General features: G+C 44.8%; 2 protein-coding genes across 4 annotated transcripts; one reads left to right on the top strand and one right to left on the bottom strand.

Annotated features, from left to right (window-relative positions):
* Positions 1 to 1,154: 1,154 nt before the first annotated feature.
* LOC108026246 (protein crumbs) lies at positions 1,155 to 21,726 on the top strand. Of its 3 annotated transcripts, none has more exons than XM_017097086.3 (14): positions 1,155 to 1,965; positions 11,824 to 12,168; positions 12,693 to 13,685; positions 14,117 to 14,452; positions 15,238 to 15,770; positions 16,175 to 16,719; positions 16,779 to 16,884; positions 16,950 to 17,144; positions 17,210 to 17,981; positions 18,050 to 18,232; positions 18,292 to 20,046; positions 20,114 to 20,238; positions 20,300 to 20,713; positions 20,780 to 21,726. In XM_017097086.3, the coding sequence occupies exons 1-14, from the start codon at positions 1,731 to 1,733 to the stop codon at positions 21,008 to 21,010; spliced, it is 6,768 nt and encodes a 2,255-aa protein (XP_016952575.1). In that variant the 5' UTR covers positions 1,155 to 1,730; the 3' UTR covers positions 21,011 to 21,726. The 3 variants fall into 3 exon arrangements, with proteins under 3 accessions (XP_016952575.1, XP_016952576.1, XP_016952577.1); XM_017097087.3 differs by lacking the exon at positions 14,117 to 14,452 and adding an exon at positions 13,831 to 13,959; XM_017097088.3 differs by lacking the exon at positions 14,117 to 14,452.
* A 66-nt stretch (positions 21,727 to 21,792) lies between these two features.
* LOC108026371 (zinc finger CCCH domain-containing protein 14) lies at positions 21,793 to 25,624 on the bottom strand. Its single transcript, XM_017097291.3, has 5 exons — positions 25,430 to 25,624; positions 25,120 to 25,345; positions 22,770 to 25,064; positions 22,437 to 22,706; positions 21,793 to 22,377 (listed from the first exon to the last, which is right to left on the bottom strand). The coding sequence occupies exons 1-5, from the start codon at positions 25,469 to 25,471 to the stop codon at positions 22,151 to 22,153; spliced, it is 3,060 nt and encodes a 1,019-aa protein (XP_016952780.1). The 5' UTR covers positions 25,472 to 25,624; the 3' UTR covers positions 21,793 to 22,150.
* Between the last annotated feature and the right edge of the window lie 82 nt (positions 25,625 to 25,706).

Genomic DNA, 25,706 nt, shown 5'->3' with positions numbered 1-25,706 from the left:
TTAATTTTATCCCGATTTAGGCGTAGGATACCTCTATTAGTTTGTGGTGGAATTTTCTAATGATCTGCATTCAAATATTTCATTTTAGCGATAGTCCAAATTTTAGCCCATTTTCATGTTGGATTTTTAGTTATTTCCAGTGGGTTTCAGTACTGGAACCCAAAACTGCACTTCTAATTTTTATAACTTCGTTAATTTTATCCCGATTTAGGCGTGGGATACCTCTATGAGTTTGTGGTGGAATTTTCTAATGATCTGCATTCAAATATTTCATTTTAGCGATAGTCCAAATTTTAGCCCATTTCCATGTTCGATTTTTATATACTTCCCGTGGGTTTCAGTACTGGAACCCAAAACTGCACTTCTAATTTTCATAACTTCGTTAATTTTATCCCGATTTAGGCGTGGGATACCTCTATGAGTTTGTGGTGGAATTTTCTAATGATCTGCATTCAAATATTTCATTTTAGCGATAGTCCAAATTTTAGCCCATTTCCATGTTCGATTTTTAGATACTTCCAGTGAGTTTCAGTACTGGAACCCAAAACTGCACTTCTAATTTTCATAACTTCGTTAATTTTATCCCGATTTAGGCGTGGGATACCTCTATGAGTTTGTGGTGGAATTTTCTAATGATCTGCATTCAAATATTTCATTTTAGCGATGTTCAAAATTTTAGCCCATTCCCATGTTCTATTTTTAGGTACTTCCATTGGGTTTCAGTACTGAAACCCAAAACTGCATTTCTAACTTTCTTAACTTGGGTAATTTTATTTTCCCGATCTAGACGTGGGGTACTCCTATGAGTTACAGGTTAAATTTTCCAGGGACCGTAATCATTAGAATTTTTATATTAAAACTAAAAAAATATAAAAAAAAATGGGTCATTCAAAAACTATTAATAATATTATGTTTTAACGAAATCATAAAAATAATTAAAACATTTGATCACATATTTAGGAATAACGGGCTGATATTTATATATATTTTCTATATTTGAAATCATCGCACTTGTTCCACTGTAAGCTTGCGTGAGTCGAGTAATGTGACCACACTGGAGTCCAAAAAGAACACGGCAAATCCGCGTCATTGTAACTGGTCACACTACACTATATATAAGCGGCCGAAACGGAAATCGGCGATTCAAACGGTCGAAAATTTATCTTGCCGGTCGGACGTGTTTTTGTTGGTCGCTCCGCTCGTAACGCTTTTTTCCCCCGTTTTGGCCAATGTGTGTGCGCGCGCGTGTGTGTGTGCTGCTTGCAGTTCAAAAGGGCAGCAACAACAACAACAGCACACCTCTCTTCTAAGCCAGGTCTTCTGAGCGCGCGAGAGTGTGCTTGTGTGTGTGTGCCTGTGAGCGTGATTTAGAATCGTGGCCTGGGAAGAAATGGCAAATTAGTTGGCTCAAAGCGGAATCTCTGTGCTCAATATTCAAATTCAGGCTAGAAAGTGTCGCGTGCGAAAGTGTGCAAATAATACAACTAGCGAAAAGAGAGATAAAACTTAAAAAAAACCTGTTCTAAGCCAAGTGCCGATTGCACGCGCGCGTGTGTGTGTGTGGATGTTTGTGGGGAGCAGAGCATAAAAAAAAGGAGAGAGAAAAGGGAGAATGCAACTAACAACAACAAGCTCAATGAGTGTCATCTGAATAGAAAAATATAGTTGAAAAAGCCAAACGAAGCCCTTTCCAATACGAAACCACGATTTAAGCCAACGACTCAGCGATCATGGCTATAATCGCGAATGCGTCACCGCCACAACAGCAACAGCGGCTAACAGCAACAACAAAGGCAGCAGCAGCCACAACAACAGCGGCGTCAGCAGAAGCAACAACAACAGCTAGAAGTCGAGACCGCACGAAAAGCGCAGCTCAAATTACGTCGCATTTGCTCAAGCGCGCCATTTCAGTTTACTCGTCGTCTCAATGGATACCGCTCTTCATACTTATTTACTTAGCAACAGGTGAGAGAACGGCGAAAGGGTCAGCGGGAGAGAGCGGGCGATGCGGTACAGAACCGAGGACATTCTGTGCTCCGCAGGGAGAGAACAATAGTCGGGGACCTGGGAGCAATGTCATGTTTACATGACTCTCAAACTACAGTGGAACTCCCACGCAATGAAAAAAGAACTAAAATGTTGAAAATTGATAACAATCAGTATAAGTATCAGTTTAATGGGCTTAAATCATTTTAATCTTTGCCTAAATGGGTACGGTGATGAAATTAATTTTTTTTTTTAATATAGTCTTTTCTGTACTTTTTATAAGACTGAAGGACATCCTTTAACGCTTAAAATTTATATGTTAATCAAAAAAAAAAAAGTTGTTTAAATCGATCATTGAAAATATTTGTTAGAAATTAAAAATAGGAAATAATAAATAAAAAAAACTAAAAACCTTGATTATTAAAAAAATATTTTTTTTTCAATTGTTCTTGAAAAGTTTTCCTTAAAGAAGTTGGACTGTAAATTGGATATTTGCTGAACCGCATGCATTCTTCGGTCGGAACATAAAACATTTGCTGATGTTTCAAAAGCTCATAATCAGAAACAAGAGCAACAGGTCGCTTGTGTGTGAGTGGGGGCCATAATTGTTTTTGGGGATACTTCCAAAGGAAAAGTCATGTTGGGTAAAAGGAATTTACCTTCCCATTGATTTGGGGCATCCGAAAAACCCGCTCAACGGGTTTTCCTTCAAGAAGTGACTCATGAAGCTGGCATACCTGAGGTCTGATTGTGTTAATTATCCACTCGTTTCTTACTTTTGATGATGTGTGCTCGGTCTTATCACTCAAAAGGAATGCTTAGAAAAGTATTAGCACCGATTACGTATAGATTTATATTTAGTAATATAGACATACATTTTAGGCGCTGATAGCTAATTTTTAATAATATCACCAGTATTGTTATAGAAATAAAGAAAGCCGGAAACTACTAATTATCAGCTATGCATTTCTCGATTGAGGTATGATTTTTCGGTAATACCAGCGTATTTGTCTGCATTTTCACATCACAACTTTGCAATCTGTGCGACTTATCGCATAGTGATCATTATAATTGATTCACAACTCCTGCTGACTCATTATGTGTAATTATCTGGTACACATTGTCCGGAGCTTAGCTGGTCTGCCCCCTTTTTTCCATTGGATTGTGCAAAAACGACCTCAAAATTTTGGTTTATTTATTTACAATCCGAGCACCAACCCTCCGACCGGCCAGCCATCCGCCTGTTGTTACGCGCAATCTTATCTTTTGGCCGGAAAGTGAAGTACAACAGTTGCAAAAGCGCGGCCAACTCAACGTCAGCAATACCGCAATTCCGTTGATAGGCTGATAAAGAAAACACACTCGAAAGGGGGCCAGAGATAGGGAAAGAGTTTTCCAGCTACTAGAGTAAGGGAAAGCTCTGCAATGCACTCCGGGAACCAGTTTTAAACAGCTTCCAGATAAAAGTAAAGAATGTTTACTTAAAAAAAATTAGTAAGTTGCTACAGTTAATAATTGGCTTTGTGTTCTTTTTAAGATTTCTGATGTGAGCAACCCATAAAATGCAGGTCAGGAGAAAGGTTTTCCATCTCAGTGAGGGGAAAACTCTGATATGCATCTAAGAAACTGGTTTTTACAGCAGCTTCCATCAAAAAATTCTGTATTCCTAAACATATTCACATTCAAAGTTTTTGGGGATTTCTTTGTACAAACATAAAACATTTTCTTTGAATAAAAAGAATTTTATAGATAAGATCAGGGACTTCGGTAAGAGATTATAATAAAATGAAAATACATTTATTGATGGATTATTAGGATTTAAGGGAAACTAATAAATGGGTGCCATCCATATGGCTGTATTCATCAAATGACTTTGGTTTATGATTGACGGGGAAAACCCACGGAAGGAAAGAGACAATGAAATGGTTTCCATCTCCATATTGGGAAATCCCTAAAAGGCATCACAGCAACTGGTTTATAGCAGCTTCCATCGTAAAATCCAGACACCGACCGAGACGATCATCAGCGTCATCTTCACCTCGAGAGTGGTTTCTGTCTGGCTTTCCTTTGAATTTCCGCCCTAAACAGATATAATCCATCATTTTCAGGGGAAAAATCGCGGCGCAGGTACTCTGCGCGCAGGAAAAGTGGAGGGAAAACACAAATGAACCCAAACTACCTGCATTGCGTTAACGATAACAACACGTGACCCCGCGGGTTTATGGAAATGCGCCAGCACATAGATGGAAATCGAGAATGGAAATTGTGTGCGGGACACACCCGCGTTCTCCGGTGTCCGGTGCTTTGGCCTGGTCAAGTGTTAAAGTGCAATCGTCCGTGACATGGGCCGTGGGCCATGTTCCCTGGGCCTACGCAACCGGCCGCGACCATTGCCTGACGTTGGCCATTAGTGCAAGTCGTTAGCCAGCCCTATAAAAATAGCCAGGCTATAACTAAAAAAGAACTGATTTGCCCTAAAGGTTAGGGGGTTTTAAACACTCATTACTTTATGGGTAGAGCAACAGTAGAGGCAGATTCAAGGCGCTGGATCTCAGGACCCATTGAAGATAGAACCAGAACATTTGGTATCCAGACTCTTCTAATAGTCTCCCAAATAAAAAGCTTTTCATTTTTTGGCCTAACCTTCGTACACCAACGAAAAGGGTTAATTCGAGTCGAGTCTTTGGTAAGGTTCTTGATATTTTCTCGTGGCAACGTTGCCTGTTTTCAGCGACTGCATCGATTGGCCAGACACCTTGGGAAGTTACCAAAGTACAGAAAAACCGCGGCTATGTGAAAATAAACGAGAAAAAATGTCAAACTCAAAAGACATTGCCGCTTTCGCTTTTACTTGATATGGTTTTTGGAAAAAATTTCGATGCAAACAAATGTTTAAAATTTGTGGGCGTTGTTCAATGCTGTCTGCTGGATGGTCTTTATCGCGGTGATCACGTAGTGCCGTTTTATCTGTCGCTATTTGCATACGCAGCGCACTGCCAGCAACAACAAGATACATTGTTAGCATTGAGTCACACCAACAACGATACCATGGGCCTCAACGCACTGAAATCGGATACAAATTGCTGGGTAATTGAGGTGGGAACTTACGGAACGGATGGGTTCTAAAGGCAATTAATGGGCTCAGAATGCGTGGTTTTAATATTTGTCCGTGACAAAATTAATAGCTTGTTTTGATGGCTGGCACAAATAAAAAAGTCGCTGAACTAATTGTATGAAATGAAAGAATAATGGTATCAGACTTGTGGGTCTGGCTCCCCTTAGGGTTCATTCTACATTTGCATTCTGCTGTACCTCCTTAAAGTGCATAGTCACTTCCTCATATGATTCCGTAAATATTTTCATAATTACTCACAGCCCTTAACTTGCTTTCAAAACCTGGCCATAGTGCAACGCCCACATACTGTGGTAACGCTCCCAAAGTCTGTGTTTGCTCAGGCTGTGGGTTCCAGAGGTTCTTTGGGTTCCAGAGGTTCTGCTGCTCTTCGGGGAGACGGAACGCACCGGAAAAGATTCTCAGGCGTGTTTTCGGCTCGGTTTTGTTTTATTCAACAGTTCATTGCTTTGTGCCAGTTTGTGAACTGGTCTGGGCCGCCCCTTTTTCCAGGCCCACAGAATGTGTACAAGGGCCGCCTTGTTGGCAGCGCACAGAAAGCGGCGACAGCCACAAAACTGGTTCCCAGGCGCGCCTGCGCAGAAGCGGCTTAAAAAATGGAAAACCACGGCGCCAAGCGGGGGAGGGTGAGAGCGACTTTAATTTTGAGTGTGCTCCATTCTAGGCATTTATTTTTGGGAGTCTACTCCCTTTGGAACCATTTTGCTATTCCCAGAACCAAGATTTTAATGAATAAACGTTAACTGTTGGTACGTGAAGGCAAAGTCACACGGTGAAAAATAGATATGCCAATCCTAAGTTCTTTATAGAAAGTTTGAAAGTTGTATAAGAATTTATAGAAAACGATAAAGATCTGAATTAAATCATGAACTGATGTTTGTCTTCTAACTTTTTCATTTTTACACTGATATCAAACCTTTATTTATGCTTGGCTATCATCATTATATATATACCAATCCTTAGTTCTATACAGAAAGTATAAAAATGTATTAGAATTTTTAGAACACGAAAAAGATATGAATTAAATCATGAACTGATTTCAAGACCATCTCATTGTGTCTTCAATATCTTTGTCTTCTAAGGTTTCACATTCATTTTCACACTGATATCAAACCTTGATTTATGCTTCCCTATCATATAATTATCATTATTTATATGGAGTTCGTGCCAATTTAATTTCACGAGCTTCTTTTTTCTTTTCGTGCACCATTTGATGGGAGCAACCTGAGCGAAACCGTTGGATGTTGACGCACTCGAGTTTTTTAGTGGGTGCGGGTTTATTTTTTGTGCCCGTTAATCTGCAGCTTTCATGGGAAACGCTTATTTATAAAAACTAATTAGCTTCTGACCGCATGTATTGTTTCCATATTGTATAATAGCAGAGGATTTATTTAAATATTTAAAGATATTTCCTCACCACGATTCTCGGAAGCCCAAGCGGAAATTAGTGTGGGAACGCATCTGTATCTCAGTTTCGTTTGAATCTTTCTGCCCGCCCACAAGGTGTTGGAACAAATGATCGCTCAGAGCTAAATGTTCTTCGGGTCTAAAGTGCAGTCAGACATGAAAGAGCTGAAAGTGTGTAACTTATAGAATGGAGCGAGGGACATGGGAACTAGCTAATCTTGTGAAGAAACGCATTCAGGGAGCGCAACAAAGAAATCATTTTCAACAGGGACTTAACCACCTGAGAAGTGTTGGTTCAACCTATAGGGGGAACTAATGGTATATCAAAGAGAGTTCCTATCTTTGTTGTATCTTGGAGATATTTCTTAGACAAATACAGCGCAGATGTGGATATTTAAAGATGTTTATCAGTATGAAAGAAGGTTTTATATGATAAATTCTTTCAAAATAGAAATATTAATAGCGGAACCCAATAAATAATATCCATATATGGTGATCGGCTATTAAATACGGTTTCCCGCCTTAAATTTGTTTAATTTCCTTTACTTTAGAGTCTAAACTTAAGATAACAAACGAGAAAACTTAAGAATAGTAAACACCTAATTAAAAACCCGTTTCTATTATTTTTCCTACAATCTTTGTTCAAGATCTTCTTCATGATCATTTACGCCCGTATCATATATCTCCAGCTCTCATGTTCATTGAACATCAAGTGCAATTAAGCCCTTTCTATAGTCGCATTATCAACAAGCTATAATTAAACTTTAACCGCGACACGTTTTCACTTTTCCATCAATAGAGAAAAACGAACAGCCACCGAAAACTGAAAACGAAAACGCAGCAATTAAAGTGCAATTAAAAAATTTCGAATTTAATTAGACAAAATAAAATATGGCTGTTGTTGTTGGAGCCAACAAATTAAATACAGAAACGGAAAAAAGTAAAATCGGTCAAAAGTAATTTATGCAACTTCTGAACATCCGATAAGCAAAAAAAAAAGAAAACAACAGCAAAACAATCGAGTGCAAAATGAAATTTTTCGTGGGCGTTTTGTTACACAAAAGCAATGAAAAAAGTAAAAAGTATTTAGAGCAAAAATTAAATTCAGCCATACTAACGTGTTTTCGTGTGGGTTGCTGGCAAGTGAGGCAACATAGACACATATACACTTTTAACTGGCTTAAAGCAATTGAAGTATGACCAAAAGCAGAGAGTTGCCCGCATCCACAAAAAACAGAATAGTTGCACAGGGAAAAATATATTTTATAATTTTTTAAATAACCGAAAATTAAAACAATGATATTTATGGGAGTTAACATTTCCAGATTACTATACATCATTCTTGTATAGTATCTCTAAACTTAATTTTGATTATGTTAATAAAATAAATTCCATGTTTGATTACAAATTTTGTTCTTTGTGCATGAGGAAAGCCCAAAAAACCAAAAAACAATCTCCGGCAATCATTCAACTTAGCCGAGTTGGCAACGTGCAACCCGTTTTGTTGTGGCCAAACATTGGAACTGCAACTTGGGATAAGGGTAGGACCTCAGGGAAAAGGGGAAGGTGTACCGAATAAGAGCTCTACCAGCAAAACCATATGGGGAAAGATTAAAATATTCGTAAATCAAGCTCCATTCAAGTGAGCAACAATTTTATTAAATGGTGACATTGGCTAACGATGTAAATATCAACAGCATGCACAGCTGGCATGAAAGTATTATATTATTACATGTTGTTAGGGAATGTTGTAAAAAAAATGAGCACAGATAGTATACAATGTTTTTATATTGCAAATTAAATGTTTAATAAAGAGATTGTACAGTAGAAACATTTGAAACATTTACTTAGAATATACTATATATTTTCTGTAATACCTATTTAATATTATTTAAATTTTTTTATTAAATCTTAAATGTTGCTGCTACCATTCTGCCCTCGTCTGTGCGTAGACACTCCACGTTGGTATTGCACTTGGTGTTGCGTTTTTTGCATATGCCGCCGCTGATTAGTCATACCAACAGAATGCAGTGCAAAATTCGCAATGCAAAATGCACGGGCAAAGCCAAGCCAGAGGTAAAACCGATGCCGGGCGAGCTGAGCCAATTTGCATACATCTACTTATGTTGTGTTTTGCACTGCAGGCGAGTGTGGCAACTGGCAATGAGTTGAATGTTTTTGTTAACTGGGTCTGCCAGTGAGAGCCTCTCGTTTTGGCCAACTTGACGTGTGAGTGTGGGCGGAGCAGGAATTTGCATTGGGGTTGTACTTTCTTGGCCGCTTCCCTCTTTTTCAAGTTTTGCGCGTATTTCGCGCTCTGCTTTCGGCACAAATCACTTTTTTCCTACCACTGGTAAATAAGATGGGAAATCTGAAATGAGGGAACTTAAAATGAGTGATTATCTTGGCAGAGGATTGAAGATCCGGAGCGTTTTCTCTTTTAAATTAAAAGATTTGCCAAAGTATGGGGGCTTAACTGTTTTTGCGGAAACTCCTTCAAAACTAACAATTAACTTAATTGGTAATGGGCGAATTTTTCACCACAAAAGTAAGGTACACTATTTAATTAGCAAAAAAGAGATATTCATTTGTCTGGCTTCACTAAATGACCACAAACCTAAGACATCTCTTTGAATGTTTAGTTAAATATTTCATAATCTGGGAACTGTTGAAGTACTAAAGTCATAAGCATATTATTTTGTAAAATGTCTTAAGACTGTCAGAAAAAGAGGTACAAAAGAAATTTCCATAATACTTTAGTTTCCCTAAATTGGTTTAGGATCTCTAAGCTGTCACAATAATACTTCAAAGGTCTTGGCCATCGGCCACGCCCTGCCTAAGAACCGGCACAAAACCATCTTTGTCCCCGAAAAACTCCGAGCGAAACATCATTAAAAGCTTAAGAAGCATTTCCAGCAGAACGCTCACTTCTGACAAAAAACGAAAGAAACTATTAAACTGTTTATGCCACCGCTAAAAAGAATTCTTCAGCTCTCTGGAGCTGAATTAAACCAGAGTTGTGCAGTCCAGCTCGAAGCCAAAGTCGAGTCATTCAAGAAAAATAAATAAAAGCAAAAATAATAAACCGAAAACCGAACAAACGGCAAAAAGACATAAAAGTGAGACATAGAATTCTGGCCGGTGGCTATGATTATGAAATTTCCGTTCCATTTGCTTACGGCCAATCTGAGAAGTCCATGCTGAGATTATATAAAAGCGCATGGCCAGCCAATAATTCAGGTTCCATAGGTATTTATATGGTGGTACAGGGAAAATAATATTTATTTATAAAAATGGTTAAAAAAAATACTCTGAAGACTGTATAATTTAAAATATATTTTTGCATTTTTATGCTCACTATTAAATTATTTTCTCTTTGTAAGAGAACATTTATTGTCTTAAAAGCACAATTGACTCCCTTTAATCTCAACACTTTGTAGTTTTTTTCGGTGTACGTGTTTGTTTTTTATAGCATTTCTGCCGCTTAACTTTTGAATACTTTTCTGCATAGTTTCGTACGTGAGTATAATATAATTATGAGCTACTTGACCGGCGACTTATTTACTTGCCCACTGACTACAACTTGGCTGCCCCCTGGCCACTCCCCTTTCTCACCTGGCACACATAATCACAGAAATGACAGGCCAGGCGTACTGTCAATGCAAATAGCAAATCGCCTTTAAATGCGAAATAAAATGTTTGAGAAGACCGCTGAAAAACAGAGGCGGCAAAATCGATGGCCTCATAAAGTATTGTATTATGGTGTGCGTTGTCTTACCATCGTTCGGGTGCCGTCGAGGTCCCCCAAGCGCTTTCTAAGCCCGTGGCAGCCATGGGTCAGGGCAGCCCAAAGGGCACAGCGGACCGCCGACGGGTTCACCGGAGTTGGGAGGTGCTAAAGTGATCTCTTCTCTGTGCGGGGAGGTGCGAAAATAAGCAGACATGTGTCAACTTTATAGTTGGGAAAACATATACGTACATTTTGTTTTTGGTAACAGACCTTAACTTGGACAGTGCCATTGAAGTGACAATGGTTTTTGAAGTCTTTTGACAACATCAATTTGTTAAATCAGCATAACAAGTATAACAATTGACATGTGCATTAATATTATTAACCATAATGGTCATTTAAATGGTAAAAATATCGCAAAATCAATTAATATCACAAAGCTTCCTGACTAAAGATCATAACACACAAGGAAAACCATGATGATCAATATCACAGTAATATATTATGTAAACACCTTCCTGATTTTATAACATGAATATTTTATATTAATTGGATTAGTGTAAAAAAATACGTTTCCCTATTTTTTATTCCCATTTCCTTTCGCTAATAACACTTTCCTGTGCCGCTTTCTTTCCGTTTTGAGATTTTTGTTGGCTTTTTTCGTCTGATCCATAGACTATTGATGGAAACCAGCTTATGAACATGCAAGACGGTTTATTTTTTACCTTCATAGTGGGCTTTTTGCAAGTCTTAACGCCTTGTGCACTCCATTCGGGCCAAGAAAGCTTGTTAATTTCGCCCGGCTATCGTTTCGTTTTTGTTTTGAAAACGCTGAAGCAAACCACTCGAAGTCATGGAGTTGTGGAGTCTTCTGGTCTGCGGCTGCTGTTTTTTCTACTTTTGCTCCGGGAATTGATTCTGCGCCTTGGCGATCAGCGCAAATGAAAGTTGAAGAGATGGGGGCCTCCTAACTGATTACCATTTAAGTGGCATGTGCCATGGCAACTCGTCTAATTTGGTCAATGCTACTCGAAAGACAAAAAAACACTTTCTTAGCTGGAGAGCAATGGACAAATGCAAAATGCTGAAATAAACAGCGCTGGGAAAATGTAAGCCAAAGTAAACCAATTGGCCATTTGCCGTGTGCCAAATACGCGAAACGAGGAAGTCTACTACGGTTACAAATGCGTTGGCCAAATGCGAATGAAATGCGATTAGTTAAATGGGAGCCCGACTTGGCCCGAACCGACCTGGCCTTGTCATGCTTTAATTTCATCCATTTCACCCATCAGTCTGCTGCATTCAGCGAAAAATTACACTGGATTGCTTTAGCTTTCCGGTTTTGTTAAACTTTCATTTTGGGTTTTAGTTTTTTAGTTTTATTAGATTTTTTAGTTTATAAGATTTATAGGAGAAGTACTATTTTTAAGGATTATAAAAAAATACAGTTTTTCAATTAAGTATTATATAGATTGTGATCAATATTCTATTTAACCTTTCCCCAGACTTTTCTCTAAGTGCACGTCTTAATCCCGCTAACCCTGGCCATCTTGATCTTCTCCCGCAGATGTCGCCTCTGTGGCGGTGCCGACGAAGGAGGCGTACTTTAATGGCTCCACTTACCTCCGCCTGACCACGCCGATGCCCATTTGGGACCACTCGGCGATTAGTTTCCGCTCGTGCCGCGGCGGCGAGATCCTCGCCCAGCAGTACAACAAGAACTCCATCGTAATCTCAGTGCTCAACGACTTCCTGCAGATCTCCCTGGCGGGACCGGCGGTCCATGGGCCCAACAACCGGCTGGACGTGAAGCTGCCCTACCAACTGCTGGACAACCGCTGGCACACTCTGCAGTTCAAGTACGAGTACGGCAATCTCTACCTGCACGTGGATCGTGCGGCAAGCATATTTGGTGAGTGTCCCCAATTGGATTCCTAGCGGAAAGAGAACCCCTAGAACCTACTCAATCGGGTCAGCCGTGGAAAATCGTGAAAACGAGGCAGAGCACACGGGAGTGAATCACATCACGAGGGTTAGCCAATGCATTTGCGTCGGCTACAAGGAAGGGGAATTGGGTAATGACGAACTCATTCGAAAAATCAATTAAACAACAGTGAAGAATAGAACGTGCTGAAAGCTTAAAATGAGAGGAAATGGGTTCTCAATAGATAAACAAATAGTAATTTAATAGAATTAAGTGATTACCAGCATACAATGAATTCAGTTTGGCTGCAAAGTAGAAATAGAAAATTCGTTTTAAAGACTTAATCTATATTTAAAATGGGCTTAGCGCAGAAGGCATAATAATGGGAGTAGTATCATCAGGAATTTAGCTAGCGGAAACCAAAGAGGTCAGTTCATTGGGATAGAAATAATAGAAGTCTTTGAGAAACGACTAAGCCTATTAATACATATTTTTATTAATTTTCCCTCCAGCCAACTCCACGTACAACAGTCAGTTCCTGACGAACCAGGACATTGGCTACAAGGATGCCATCTTGATACTGGGCAACTCCTTCTCCGGCTGTCTTCTGGACGGACCAGGTCTGCAGTTCGTCAACAACTCTACAGTGCAGAATGTGGTCTTTGGCGTCTGCCCACTGACTCCAGGTCCCTGCAGCGATCACGACCTGTTCACCCGACTGCCTGACAACTTCTGCCTGAATGACCCCTGCATGGGCCATGGAACCTGCTCGTCCAGTCCCGAGGGCTACGAATGTCGGTGCACGGCCCGCTACTCGGGCAAGAATTGCCAGAAGGACAATGGATCACCGTGTGCCAAGAATCCCTGTGAGAACGGCGGCTCCTGCCTGGAGAACTCGCGCGGGGACTACCAGTGCTTCTGCGATCCCAACCACAGTGGTCAGCACTGCGAGACGGAGGTTAATATCCATCCACTCTGCCAGACCAATCCCTGCCTGAACAATGGAGCCTGCGTGGTCCTAGGGGGTAGTGGAGCGCTGGCCTGCGAGTGTCCCAAGGGATATGCTGGTGCCAGGTGCGAGGTGGACACGGATGAGTGTGCCTCGCAGCCGTGCCAGAACAACGGGAGCTGCATCGATCGGATCAATGGATTTAGCTGCGACTGCAGCGGCACCGGCTACTCGGGCGCCTTCTGCCAGACGAATGTGGATGAGTGCGACAAGAATCCTTGCCTGAATGGCGGCAGATGCTTCGATACCTATGGCTGGTACACCTGCCAGTGTCTGGATGGCTGGGGCGGTGAGATTTGCGATCGACCCATGACCTGCCAGACGCAGCAGTGCCTGAACGGAGGAACCTGTCTAGACAAGGCCATCGGCTTCCAGTGCCTCTGTCCGCCGGAATACACCGGGGAACTGTGCCAGATTGCACCCAGTTGCGCGCAGCAGTGTCCCATCGACTCGGAGTGCGTCGGCGGCAAGTGCGTGTGTAAGCCAGGCTCATCGGGTGAGTTAAAGTTCCAGTCTCTTATGGTTTAGGGGATAGCATGGGCATTGCATGACATTTACACATGATTTATTATACGCTTACTTTGGGTTTAATGGTCTTGGTTTCCTTTACATTTAATACATAACTAATTGGGAACTCTAAGCTTCCGATTTGGAGCCGCTGACTCCTCTGGAGCTGGACATACTCGACTCCACGCTGTGCCCCAGCGAAAAGAAGAAGCGCTACATATCGCCCGAGTGGCTCAAACGCAAGCGTTGTGAGCTAAAACTAAGTAGGTCCTGGGACTCGAGCAGCACAATAGCTAGCTAAAAAGAGGGTTCTGAAATGTAGTATCATCCGCTTATTACCCCGCCATCATCCACACTAACTGTATATATATTGCCCTGTTTAATCGCTATCTTATATCGTACAATGGGTGATAAACGTAGGACCCATTGGTCACTGCCTGCCTACAACAACCACACCGACACCAGAACAAGAGCCAACAACAACGACCAGAACCACAGCAATCCCTATCCCAGCTAGTCCAAACACCCTAACAACAACCACCACCACCAAGACACCACCAATAACAACGGCCCGAACAACGGTGGCAACAACGTTGGGTAGCAAAAGACCACAGCAACAACATCAGCTGCAATCCAATCCGAACACCCAACGCTCGGCCTCCCTGAGTGCATGTCCCCAAGAAAACTGCTTGAACGGCGGCACCTGCCTGGGCCACAGTGGCAATTACACCTGTACTTGTGCTAGTGGATACACAGGTTTGGCATACATATCCGCGGTCCGGGGTTGTCCTAAAAGTGTGCATGCCCATGATGAGGCTGACGATGGGGTCCACTTAAATGAGTTTTATTTGCATGCGGTTAATGGCCCTTCAAGTTGTTGGCTTCAAATGGATATTGATTGAGACTAGAGTCCTGGCTGAATCCACTTTATAGGTAGAGATATGGATATGCATTTTTGTGACATAAAAATCGAAAGCTCCTTAGTGTGGTTAAAATAAAAATAGGTCAAGTGATTGGCCAAAATAAAAATGTGATATATATGTAGTCAGGAAAGCGTTGACTCTAAAAATCTAGATAAAGCTATTTATTCTGCACTTATCTTTATTAGCTGTGCCCAGAATCTTGACTTTGATACATAGAAAGATAATATATGTTTAAGATATGAATATATTTGATAAAAATAAACCGCCATTAAACCTTTATTACTCCTCAAAAGCTATATAATTTTAATCTAATCTGAAGTAAAATTGAAAATCCCCAATGTGGAGACTCTTGTTGATATATTTTATTTTTTTATGTATATTACGGATTCACCCAAGGCTCTAGTTTAAATTGAATGTATTGTATAAGCTTTTAGTGCAACCCCAGATGAACTAACTGTATATATATGTAGAGAAGTAGATTTAGAAAAACAATTGATACTTGGTAAACACTTGAAAAAATATTAAAAATAATCATATATAGTTTCTTATAATAAAATACTTCAACTGGTTTAATGTTAAATATATAGTATATATACTAATCTGTATGAACATTCCCAGGTTACAACTGTCAAACGAGCACGGGCGATGGAGCGTCTGCCTTGGCCCTGACCCCCATCAACTGTAATGCCACCAACGGAAAGTGCCTGAATGGAGGCACCTGCTCCATGAACGGAACCCACTGCTACTGCGCCGTGGGCTTCTCCGGAGATCGTTGCGAGAAGGCCGAGAGCTGCTCCCCGCTCAACTGCCAGGAACCGATGGTATGTGTCCAGAACCAGTGCCTCTGTCCGGAGAACAAGGTGTGCAACCAGTGCGCCACCCAACCTTGTCAGAATGGAGGCGAATGCGTGGACCTTCCCAATGGGGATTACGAGTGCAAGTGCACGCGAGGATGGACTGGACGCACTTGTGGCAACGACGTGGACGAGTGCACTCTGCATCCCAAGATCTGCGGCAATGGCATCTGCAAAAACGAGAAGGGATCGTACAAATGCTATTGCACGCCCGGATTCACCGGGGTCCACTGCGATTCGGACGTGGACGAGTGCCTCAGCTTTCCCTGTCTCAACGGCGCCACGTGCCACAACAAGGTAGGTGGAGGGCAGTCGGATTCGGATCCGAATCTGCCTTTTGGTACATGAACATTTGTCTGTTACTAAAGTGTAATTAGTTGTTTTTCTTTAAATTCGGAAAGCATCGGATATTGAGACAAGTGAGTGATGGTTGTCGGTCGCAGAGGATATCCAATACTTACAAAATCGTGTTAGATTAGAAATGAGCTAGAGTTGAAAATAATCCCTTCTATATAACCTCCAGTATTTGCATTGCTCGTTGAAAATATAACATAGAAATAAGAACCCCATTCCTTATGAAATGATCTAAATTTTGTGTTTAGTTCTAGAGGAAAACCTTCTAGCTCTCATTATACATTATAGATTTACCTAATTTAAACATGTGATTACTTTAAAAACTAATATATATTACTTTCACCTAGATCAATGCCTACGAATGCGTTTGCCAGCCGGGATACGAGGGCGAGAATTGCGAAGTGGACATCGACGAGTGCGGCAGTAATCCATGCTCCAATGGATCCACCTGCATCGACAAGATCAACAACTTCACCTGCAACTGCATCCCGGGAATGACGGGTCGCATCTGTGACATCGACATAGACGACTGTGTGGGAGATCCCTGCCTGAATGGTGGCCAGTGCATCGACCAGTTGGGTGGCTTCCGCTGCGATTGCAGTGGCACCGGCTACGAGGGCGAGAATTGTGAGCTGAACATCGACGAATGCCTCTCGAATCCCTGCACGAATGGAGCCAAGTGCGTGGACAAGGTCAAGGACTACTTCTGCGATTGCCACAGGGGCTACAAGGGCAAGAATTGCGAGGAGGACATTAACGAGTGCGAGAGCAATCCCTGCCAGTACAATGGAAACTGTCTGGAGAGGTCCAACATGACGCTCTACCAGATGAGCCGGATCACGGATCTGCCCAAGGTGTTTAGCCAGCCCTTCAGCTTTGAGAATGCCAGCGGGTGAGTTATATAGGGGTTAATCCAACCCGATTCCTGGACTAATCTCATTTAACCCTTAGTTATGAGTGCGTTTGTGTGCAAGGCATTATTGGCAAGAACTGTGAGATCAACATAAACGAATGCGACAGCAATCCCTGCAGCAAACATGGAAGCTGTAATGATGGGGTAAGAGATAAGGTGAATCTAATATGAACCTTGATATACAATGTGTATTTTGTGTTTCTCTGCAGATTGGCACCTACACCTGCGAGTGCGAACCTGGATTCGAGGGCACCCACTGCGAGATCAACATAGATGAGTGCGATCGCTATAATCCTTGCCAGAGAGGAACTTGCTATGACCAGATAGACGACTACGACTGCGATTGTGATGCCAACTATGGAGGAAAGAACTGCTCCGTTCTTCTTAAGGGATGTGAGCAAAATGTAAGTCGAATGAGTACTATGCTAACAGTACAATAGATAGATCCTTATCCAATTTTTCGTTGCAGCCTTGCTTAAATGGCGGCGCCTGCTTGCCCTACCTTGTCAACGAGGTGACCCACCTGTACAACTGCACCTGCGAGAACGGTTTCCAGGGTGATAAGTGCGAGAAGACCACCACCCTTTCCATGGTGGCCACCAGTTTGATTTCGGTGACCACCGAACGAGAGGAGGGCTACGACATCAATCTGCAATTCAGGACCACTCTGCCAAATGGAGTTCTGGCCTTTGGAACCACAGGCGAGAAGAATGAGCCAGTCAGTTACATCCTGGAGCTGATCAACGGACGGTTGAATCTCCATTCCTCGCTGCTGAACAAGTGGGAGGGAGTCTTCATTGGCTCAAAGCTGAACGACAGCAACTGGCACAAGGTGTTTGTGGCCATCAACACATCGCATTTAGTGCTTTCCGCCAACGACGAGCAGGCCATCTACCCAGTGGGCTCCTACGAGACGGCCAACAACAGTCAGCCCTCGTTTCCACGCACCTATCTGGGCGGCACCATTCCCAATTTGAAATCCTATCTGCGCCACCTCACCCACCAGCCGTCGGCCTTTGTTGGCTGCATGCAGGACATCATGGTCAATGGCAAATGGATCTTTCCCGATGAACAGGATGCTAATGTAAGCTATAACAAGCTGGAGAATGTCCAGAGCGGATGTCCACGCACGGAGCAATGCAAACCGAATCCCTGCCATTCGAATGGGGAGTGCACGGATCTGTGGCACACCTTCGCCTGCCACTGTCCCAGACCCTTCTTCGGGCACACCTGTGAACATAGTAAGCATTCTGGAATGGAGTTAAATGATTCTTCTGATCCTAAAACATTTCAAATTCACCAATTTCAGACATGACTGCAGCCACCTTCGGCCACGAGAACACCACCCACTCGGCTGTTATTGTCGAGACAACAGATGTGGCCAGGCGGGCCATTCGCTCTATCCTGGACATTTCCATGTTCATCCGAACCCGCGAGCCCACTGGCCAAGTCTTCTACTTGGGAACCGATCCGCGCAAGGCACCCACTAAAAGTTAGTAGGGTTTGATCATAATTAGGAACATATTTAAACCTTTTTTTAAACTTCCACAGACATCGGCGACTCTTATGTGGCGGCCAAACTGCATGGCGGCGAGTTGCTCGTGAAGATGCAATTTAGCGGCACTCCGGAGGCCTACACAGTGGGTGGCCAGAAGCTAGACAACGGCTACAACCACCTGATCGAGGTGGTGCGCAACCAGACGCTCGTGCAGGTCAAGCTCAATGGCACCGAGTACTTCCGCAAGACGCTGTCGACGACGGGTCTGCTGGACGCACAGGTGCTCTACTTGGGCGGACCTGCACCCACACGTGAGTCCCTCCTGGGAGCAACCACGGAACCGGCCGTACCGGGAGCAGGAGTGCCCATCGAGGACACCACGGTGCCCAAGGAGGCGGACGACAGCAGGGACTACTTCAAGGGCATTATTCAGGACGTAAAGGTGAGCAATGGCTCGCTTAACCTGATTGTGGAGATGTACTCGCTGAATGTTACGGACGTCCAAGTGAATGCCAAACCACTGGGTGCCGTGACCATCGATCGCGCCTCTGTATTGCCCGGCGAGGTTTCCGATGACCTGTGCCGGAAGAATCCCTGTCGCCACAATGCAGAATGCAGGAACACATGGAACGACTACAGCTGCAAGTGTCCTAATGGCTACAAGGGCAAGGATTGCCAGGAGATCGAGTTCTGTCAACTGGTCACCTGTCCGGGCCAGAGCGTGTGCCAAAATCTGGACGATGGCTACGAATGTCTGACCAACATCACGTTTACGGGTCAGGAACGCTCCCCGCTGGCCTTCTTTTACTTCCAGGAGCCACCGCCGGAGGAGATTGTGGGTGAAGCGCCTCCCAAGCAGACCCTCAAACCGGTCATCGATATTGCCTTCCGCACTCGTGCTGGCGGAACTCTGCTGTACATCGACAATGTGGATGGATTCTTTGAGATTGGTGTGAACGGAGGTCGAGTGACCATCACCTGGAAGCTCAGTGCTCTGCATTTTGGCGAGTCCGCCCGCTTCGAGAAGGAAAACACGGATGGAGAGTGGAGTCGCATTTACCTGAGGGCACACAATGGCAAACTGGAGGGAGGCTGGAAGGGCTGGGAATCGACGGTGGATCCGGCGCCAGCCTTCTCCACGGACATTGACCAGGCGGCCTTCCAGTCCCTGATCGCCTCCAGTACCCAGGTTTTCCTGGGTGGCATGCCGGAATCTCGGCAAGCTCGAGGATCCACTTTGTCCGCCCAGCAAGGCTCTCAGTTCAAGGGCTGTGTGGGCGAGGCGAGGGTGGGTGATCTCCTTCTGCCCTACTTCTCCAATGCCGAGCTATATCCGCGCACCGAAAATGTTTCAGTGCAGCTAAAGGCCCAGTTCAGACTGAACGCCACGCGTCCCGAGGAGGGCTGCATCCTGTGTTTCCAGTCGGACTGCAAGAATGCCGGTTTCTGCCAGGCTCCATCGGATGAGTACGCCTGCACCTGCCAGGCCGGATTCGAGGGCGACGATTGCGGCACCGACATCGACGAGTGTCTGAACACGGAGTGCATGAACAATGGAACCTGCATCAACCAGGTGGCAGCCTTCTATTGCGAGTGCCAGCCAGGATTCGAGGGTCAGCACTGCGAACAGAACATTGACGAGTGTGCGGATCAGCCCTGCCACAATGGCGGCAACTGCACGGATCTGATTGCCGCGTACTTGTGCGACTGCCCGGAGGATTACACAGGTCCCCAGTGCGATGTGCTCAAGCAGATGACCTGCGAGAACGAGCCCTGCAGGAACGGATCCACATGTCAGAATGGATTTAGTGAGTATTAAGCCTTTTAATTGTAATGATTGAAGATTACTTATGCTTATATCTTATTTTCGTATAGATGCTTCGACTGGCAATAACTTTACTTGCACCTGCGTTCCCGGTTTCGAGGGTCCACTATGTGACATTCCCTTCTGCGAACTGACGCCCTGCGATAATGGTGGCCTCTGTCTGACCACTGGAGTGGTGAGTACCCTGGAATATGTTAGTATTGTTGAGTATTTACTCAAAAACATTCCTCTTTTAGGCACCCATGTGTAAGTGCAGCCTGGGTTACACGGGTCGTCTGTGCGAGCAGGACATCAACGAATGCGAATCGAATCCCTGCCAGAACGGAGGCCAGTGCAAGGATCTTGTGGGCAGGTACGAGTGTGAATGCCAAGGCACCGGGTTCGAGGGAGTACGCTGTGAAAATGACATTGACGAGTGCAGCTTGGATGGTGATTATTGCGGCGGATTGGGCCGGTGCTTCAACAAGCCCGGTTCCTTCCAGTGCATCTGTCAGAAGCCCTATTGCGGCGCCTACTGCAATTTCACGGATCCCTGCAACGCCACGGATCTCTGCTCCAATGGCGGTCGTTGTGTAGAGTCCTGTGGCGCCAAGCCGGATTACTACTGCGAGTGCACGGAGGGATTCGCGGGCAAGAACTGCACGGCACCGGTGAGTTAGAGATTACTTGTACTTTTAAACAGGAGAAAATCTAATATCGAAATGTGACCATTTCAGATCACGGCCAAGGAGGATGGACCCTCGACGACAGACATTGCCATCATTGTCATTCCCGTGGTGGTGGTGCTGCTGCTCATCGCGGGAGCCCTGCTGGGCACCTTCCTGGTGATGGCCAGGAACAAGCGGGCCACCAGGGGCACCTACAGCCCCAGCGCCCAGGAGTACTGCAACCCGAGGCTGGAAATGGACAACGTGCTGAAGCCACCGCCGGAAGAGCGACTCATTTAGTTTTCAGTTTGTGTTTTGAGCCAGAGCGACGATTAGCAAAGCAAACAAAAGATATTTTAAAATCCGCCCATATACACCTAGCTGTAGGAGTAACGCAATGTTTTGTACTAAGTTCGCCCTAGTTACGGTTTACATCTTAAGGTGCTCAAAGCAACAGCAGCAGTTCCACCTCGACTCGCCCCCGATTCCCTGCCTACGCTTTAGTTAGTTAATAATGCCCGTTGTCTATTTATTCTAGTAGTTTAGATGACAGACGTACCGCCCTATAGTCGTTATGTAGTTACGTTCAGATAGTTTAGATTCAGTATTCGATTTCTCGTATATGTAATCCTAAAGCTGCGAACAAAGTTGAGCTCCGACACCATTCACCCTTACACATTCCGCAGGGAAGCCCTTCAAATATGTATTGTACGAGTATTTTTGTAAATAGGATTGTTTGCCGACTCTTAAACTAAATTAGCTGAGCTAAAGACGATATCAACAAAAAAAAACCGAAAATCCTATATGCCTATATATACGTGAGTATATATATCAGTAAATGTGGCCTTATAACAAAAAAATGCGTAGTAACGAAAAGCAATGACAACCAGAAAGAACTTGAGAAACTATTGATTAAGTAAATCAAATAAAAGACATATTTTGCTCTAGAATTTCTAAGCGTAAACTTAAGAGACTGTACTATATAATAAATATTAAATATTTCGACTTTTTTCCAATTGATTGTCTAGTTATTTGAACCATTTTATCGTGGCACCCCTCATAAAGCAATAAAAATAAATCTCTTATTGTTTCCAATTTATAGCAACTATTGCTAAATTTATTCGTCAACTTTAGCATGACGTGTACTTTATGGTTTGGATGCAAACAAATCCGCATGAACAACAAACTTTAGTTTTGTTTATCATTTCAGTGAGAGAGCTGCCAATGACTAATAAAAAAGTTATTAATTATAAGCAATAGGATGAATGCAAATAAAAATCCAGATTAATTAGGTATACAACTGTGTGTATATAGACAGAAAAAACTCCATGCTTGCCTAATCATACAATTGAAAGGCAATGGTATCGAATAGTAGCCGATTTCCGGGAGCCCAGAGTACATTTGCTAAATATCGTTTCAACGCATAGTATATTGGATAGTTCAGCCCAAAGAGGCCACCCACTTGAACTTGCTCTGCATCTCCGGATGGTAGAAGATGCACTCCAGCTTGTTCACGCAGTTCTTGCCAAAGCGGCAGGGTTTCGGGTGATAAAAGGTGCAGCCCAACTTGGAACAGTTGGGGTAGTACTTGCACATCGTGGTCGCCGTCGTGGAGGTCACAGGAGCCGATATTGACTTGTAGTTTTGCACGGGTATGACGTGAGAGGCTGAGAACAGAGGTAGGATTTAATAAATATGTATAGGACAGATAATAGGTATTCCTTACATAGAGGAGGCGCCGTCAGTTGAACATGACTGAGATCCCTTTGACCGCTGTGGGCGTAGTTGCAGTCAATGCTCATGCAGGCCAAGTCGAACTTGCACTTGGGATGCGAGTACATGCACTTGTCCGCGAACTTGCAGTTGGGGAAGGACTTGCAAGCCGCCGTCGGATGGTAGTATTCGCAGAACTGCTTCGTGCAGTTGGGATGGTACTTGCAGCGCTCCTTGGGTTTGTTCACCTTTAGCACGGTGGAGTCCACGCTAACCGCGCTTACTAAGCAAGGTAAGAATAGTGACTTCAGTAATAGTTTAAATTTAATTTGAATAATCTACTTACATGCAGGCAGGTTGTCGTACTTCCTGTCCTCAGCACTGCGTATGGGTACTCTGCGTTTCTCCGGACCCACTGCATCGCGTTCTCGGCTGCCAGAACGTCGCTTTTTATTTGGACTCGGCTCGTCCTCGTTCTTTAGTGTGAAGCGTATGGGCGTGTGCTTGGCTTTGGTGACAGTAGAAGTGCTGTTTGTGGCGCCGTCTGAGGCTGTGGCTCCCGCTGGCGCCTCTGCTGAACTAGATCTTATGGGTTTCTCCTTGCTGGGCCCTCTCTTTTCCGCCCGCTGCTTCGGTTTGGCCGGCAGTGGGGGGGTAGTGGAGCCATCCTCAATAGGAGGAGCTTTAACCTTATTGTCCTTGTGGCCATTGGCCGAGGTTGTAGCTGACGCTGCTTGTTGGCGCTTATTGGATCTTTTCTTCGGTGAACCGTGCATTTCATCATCCTCATCGGTGTCATTCTTTATGATGATCTTCTTGATCTCTTGTGGCTGCCGGAGCACCTCGTTACGATTCAGACTCCGTGTCGCCTGCAGGGAGGGTGAGCCAGTGCTCTGTGTTGGCGATCGCGAGAAGCTCCTGTCACGATTTGATCGGCGTCGCTTGTCCCCCGTCGTGGACGTCGGCTCAGCGCTGGAGGACGACACTTGTGGAGTGGATACTGGTGAGGTGGAGCGCCTGTGTGAGCTGCTCGGCCTCTTGCGATAGGAGGAGCCTCCCTTGCCGTTGTTACCGCCCAGAGCTTTATCGCCGTTTAACGTGACCACAAACTGGGTCTTGAGCGCTCCGGAACTGGGACTGGGCTCGTCATGGGAGCTAATGTGCAAGTCCAATTCATCCACGTTCGTCAGCAGCTGCGGCACATAGGCTTCGATTGGCTCAGTCAACAAACTAGGCGTATATTCTTCCTCCACCACTTTAATCTCGGCGCGACTTTCGTTGGATCTCCGTGTACGCTTGACATCCCTCTGCGTCACATTGACCACCAATTCCCGAGTGGTGCGCCGGAAAAGTTCGTTGCTAGGTGCACTCCGCTTGCCGCGTTCCCTTTCGCGATCGCGATCCGGGGCTCGATCGCTCTTATCCGTCGATTTGCGCTTGCCCAGAGAGCTGCTGATCTTACCCACTTCTTCGGTCTCCTTCTTCGACGAAGTCTTGGCCAGAATTGTGGAGCGCTGGGCGTCGGCCACGGCTCGCAGGAGGAGGTTCTTACAGGCCTGTCGTCTGGGAGAAACCTGGGGCCTGGGCTTGATCTTGATCACGGAGTTCACCGGCTTATCGGCCATATCCTCATCGTCCGACGGTTCTGGCGGCTTGTTAACGGCCACAATTACCCGGGAACCAATGCGTTGCTTAGTGCTAGGAGCCTCGGGACTGGGCGAACGATGCTGGCGGTGATTTCGATTGGTGTCCCTCGACGTGCCGCGGCTAGTGCGCCGTTCCCGGGAGCGCTCTCGCTGACTCCGCTCCTTGCTGGCCTCGGGCTCACTGCGTCGCCGATGGGCCGGTACATAGAGCTCCTTTTGGCTGCGCTGCGATCGTTCCGCCGGCTGCTGGGACTTGGAACCTAGACGATCGTGCACGGACCTCCGCTCAGAGCGGTCTTCCTTGGATTTCTCAGTCGCCGAATCTAGTTTGGGGCTTGACTCCTCCGTCACCGCTTCCTGGCGGGAATCAGTCTCTGGCTCAGCCTCTGGACGCCTTTCTGGTGTTTTCTCGCGCCTCTTAAAAACAATGGGACTCTTGACTTTTCTTGGTGGCGCCTCCGTCTGCGGCGTCTCCTCCTCGGGCTCCTGGTCCACCGACTCGTCCTGGGCACTCAGGTTCAAAAGATCCTCGTCGTCCTCGTCGCTCTCATCCCCGATCTCGCCAATCTGACGTAAATGCTTCTTGGCGGCATGGATCTTCTTTTGGATTTCGGCCAGCTCGGCGAGATCCTTCTGCCGATTGACACCGCTGGTTGTGGAGCTGATCTCGGACACGGCGGGCAGTTCCTGCTCTTTGTTAGCCGGTGCCTCAACATTCTCGATGGATGTGCGCTTCTTCTTTTTGTGCAGTATCTCGTCTTTGGCACTGATATCGATGTCCATGGTTTTCTTGGCCTTTTCCAGTAGCTCTTCGGCGAAGACATCGGTGATGGAGGTGATGACAGGCATGGCGTCCGTGGAACTTGGCTGTGGCTCCGACATCTCTGCCCTTGTTTTCTTGTCCTTCTTGGAACCCTTTTTGTCCTTCTCCTTTTCTTTCTCCTTGGATTTGGGAGGCTCTCCTTGGCCACGAGACTTTCGCTTCTTGCTGGAAGCTAAAAATAAATGGGAGTTAATGGATAAACTACGAGGGAGAATGCATTCCTTTACCACTGGATGTGGGCAGTGTGACCTCCTGGAGCTTCTGCAGCACCTCGTGCAGCCAGGTGACGAAGAGATCGGTCTGGTCGCCGAGAAAAAGGTTCAGCTCCGCGTTCATCTGCTGTTTGGTGCGCTTGTTGGCCACCATGACCATCACATAGTCCGGCAGTTCGTCGTCTATGAAACCAGATGATCCTCCTGTTCCCAGTTCCAGCAGCTTCGCCTTGACGGCGCTCTATGTGAGGGACATAAAACATTTATTTTGGGGGTAATCCTTCTGCGGGCATTACGAGTTCATTGATTTTCCGCAGTCACTTACGCGCATCTTCTGGCCAATCTCGCTTCCCAGATTGCACTCCATGTTGGCTTGATTCGCTATCCGTTGGAGCAGTCGGTTTTCCGGGGCATTTACCTATTGGCGTCTATTTGTTGGCTAATTCTAATTTTTTTGTTACATGCGAAAATGGCAAAATCTCCCAAAAAATAATTATCGCAGCTGCTCCGATATCCATAACTAGTGGTGGGCGGTCTACATATGGGGTATTCTTACCGGAGTTCAAACTGCTTATAAGGTAGCTATTATTTTAAGGAAATTT

The sequence above is a fragment of the Drosophila biarmipes genome, chromosome 3R (assembly GCF_025231255.1).
Source record: "Drosophila biarmipes strain raj3 chromosome 3R, RU_DBia_V1.1, whole genome shotgun sequence".
In the NCBI taxonomy this organism is placed as follows: Eukaryota; Metazoa; Arthropoda; class Insecta; order Diptera; family Drosophilidae; genus Drosophila; species Drosophila biarmipes.
This window is presented reverse-complemented; position numbering and strand designations above follow the sequence as displayed.

Bases quoted from the DNA above. Each gene is read 5' to 3' on its own strand.
- LOC108026246 (XM_017097086.3), top strand. From the start codon at position 1,731: ATGGCTATAATCGCGAATGCGTCACCGCCACAACAGCAACAGCGGCTA. The intron at 16,885-16,949 runs GTAAGAGATAAG...GTTTCTCTGCAG, and splicing joins ATGGAAGCTGTAATGATGGG to ATTGGCACCTACACCTGCGA. The intron at 20,714-20,779 runs GTGAGTTAGAGA...TGACCATTTCAG, and splicing joins GCAAGAACTGCACGGCACCG to ATCACGGCCAAGGAGGATGG.
- LOC108026371 (XM_017097291.3), bottom strand. From the start codon at position 25,471: ATGGAGTGCAATCTGGGAAGCGAGATTGGCCAGAAGATGCGC. The intron at 25,065-25,119 runs GTAAAGGAATGC...ATTTATTTTTAG, and splicing joins CACACTGCCCACATCCAGTG to CTTCCAGCAAGAAGCGAAAG. The intron at 22,378-22,436 runs GTAAGGAATACC...CTCTGTTCTCAG, and splicing joins ACTGACGGCGCCTCCTCTAT to CCTCTCACGTCATACCCGTG.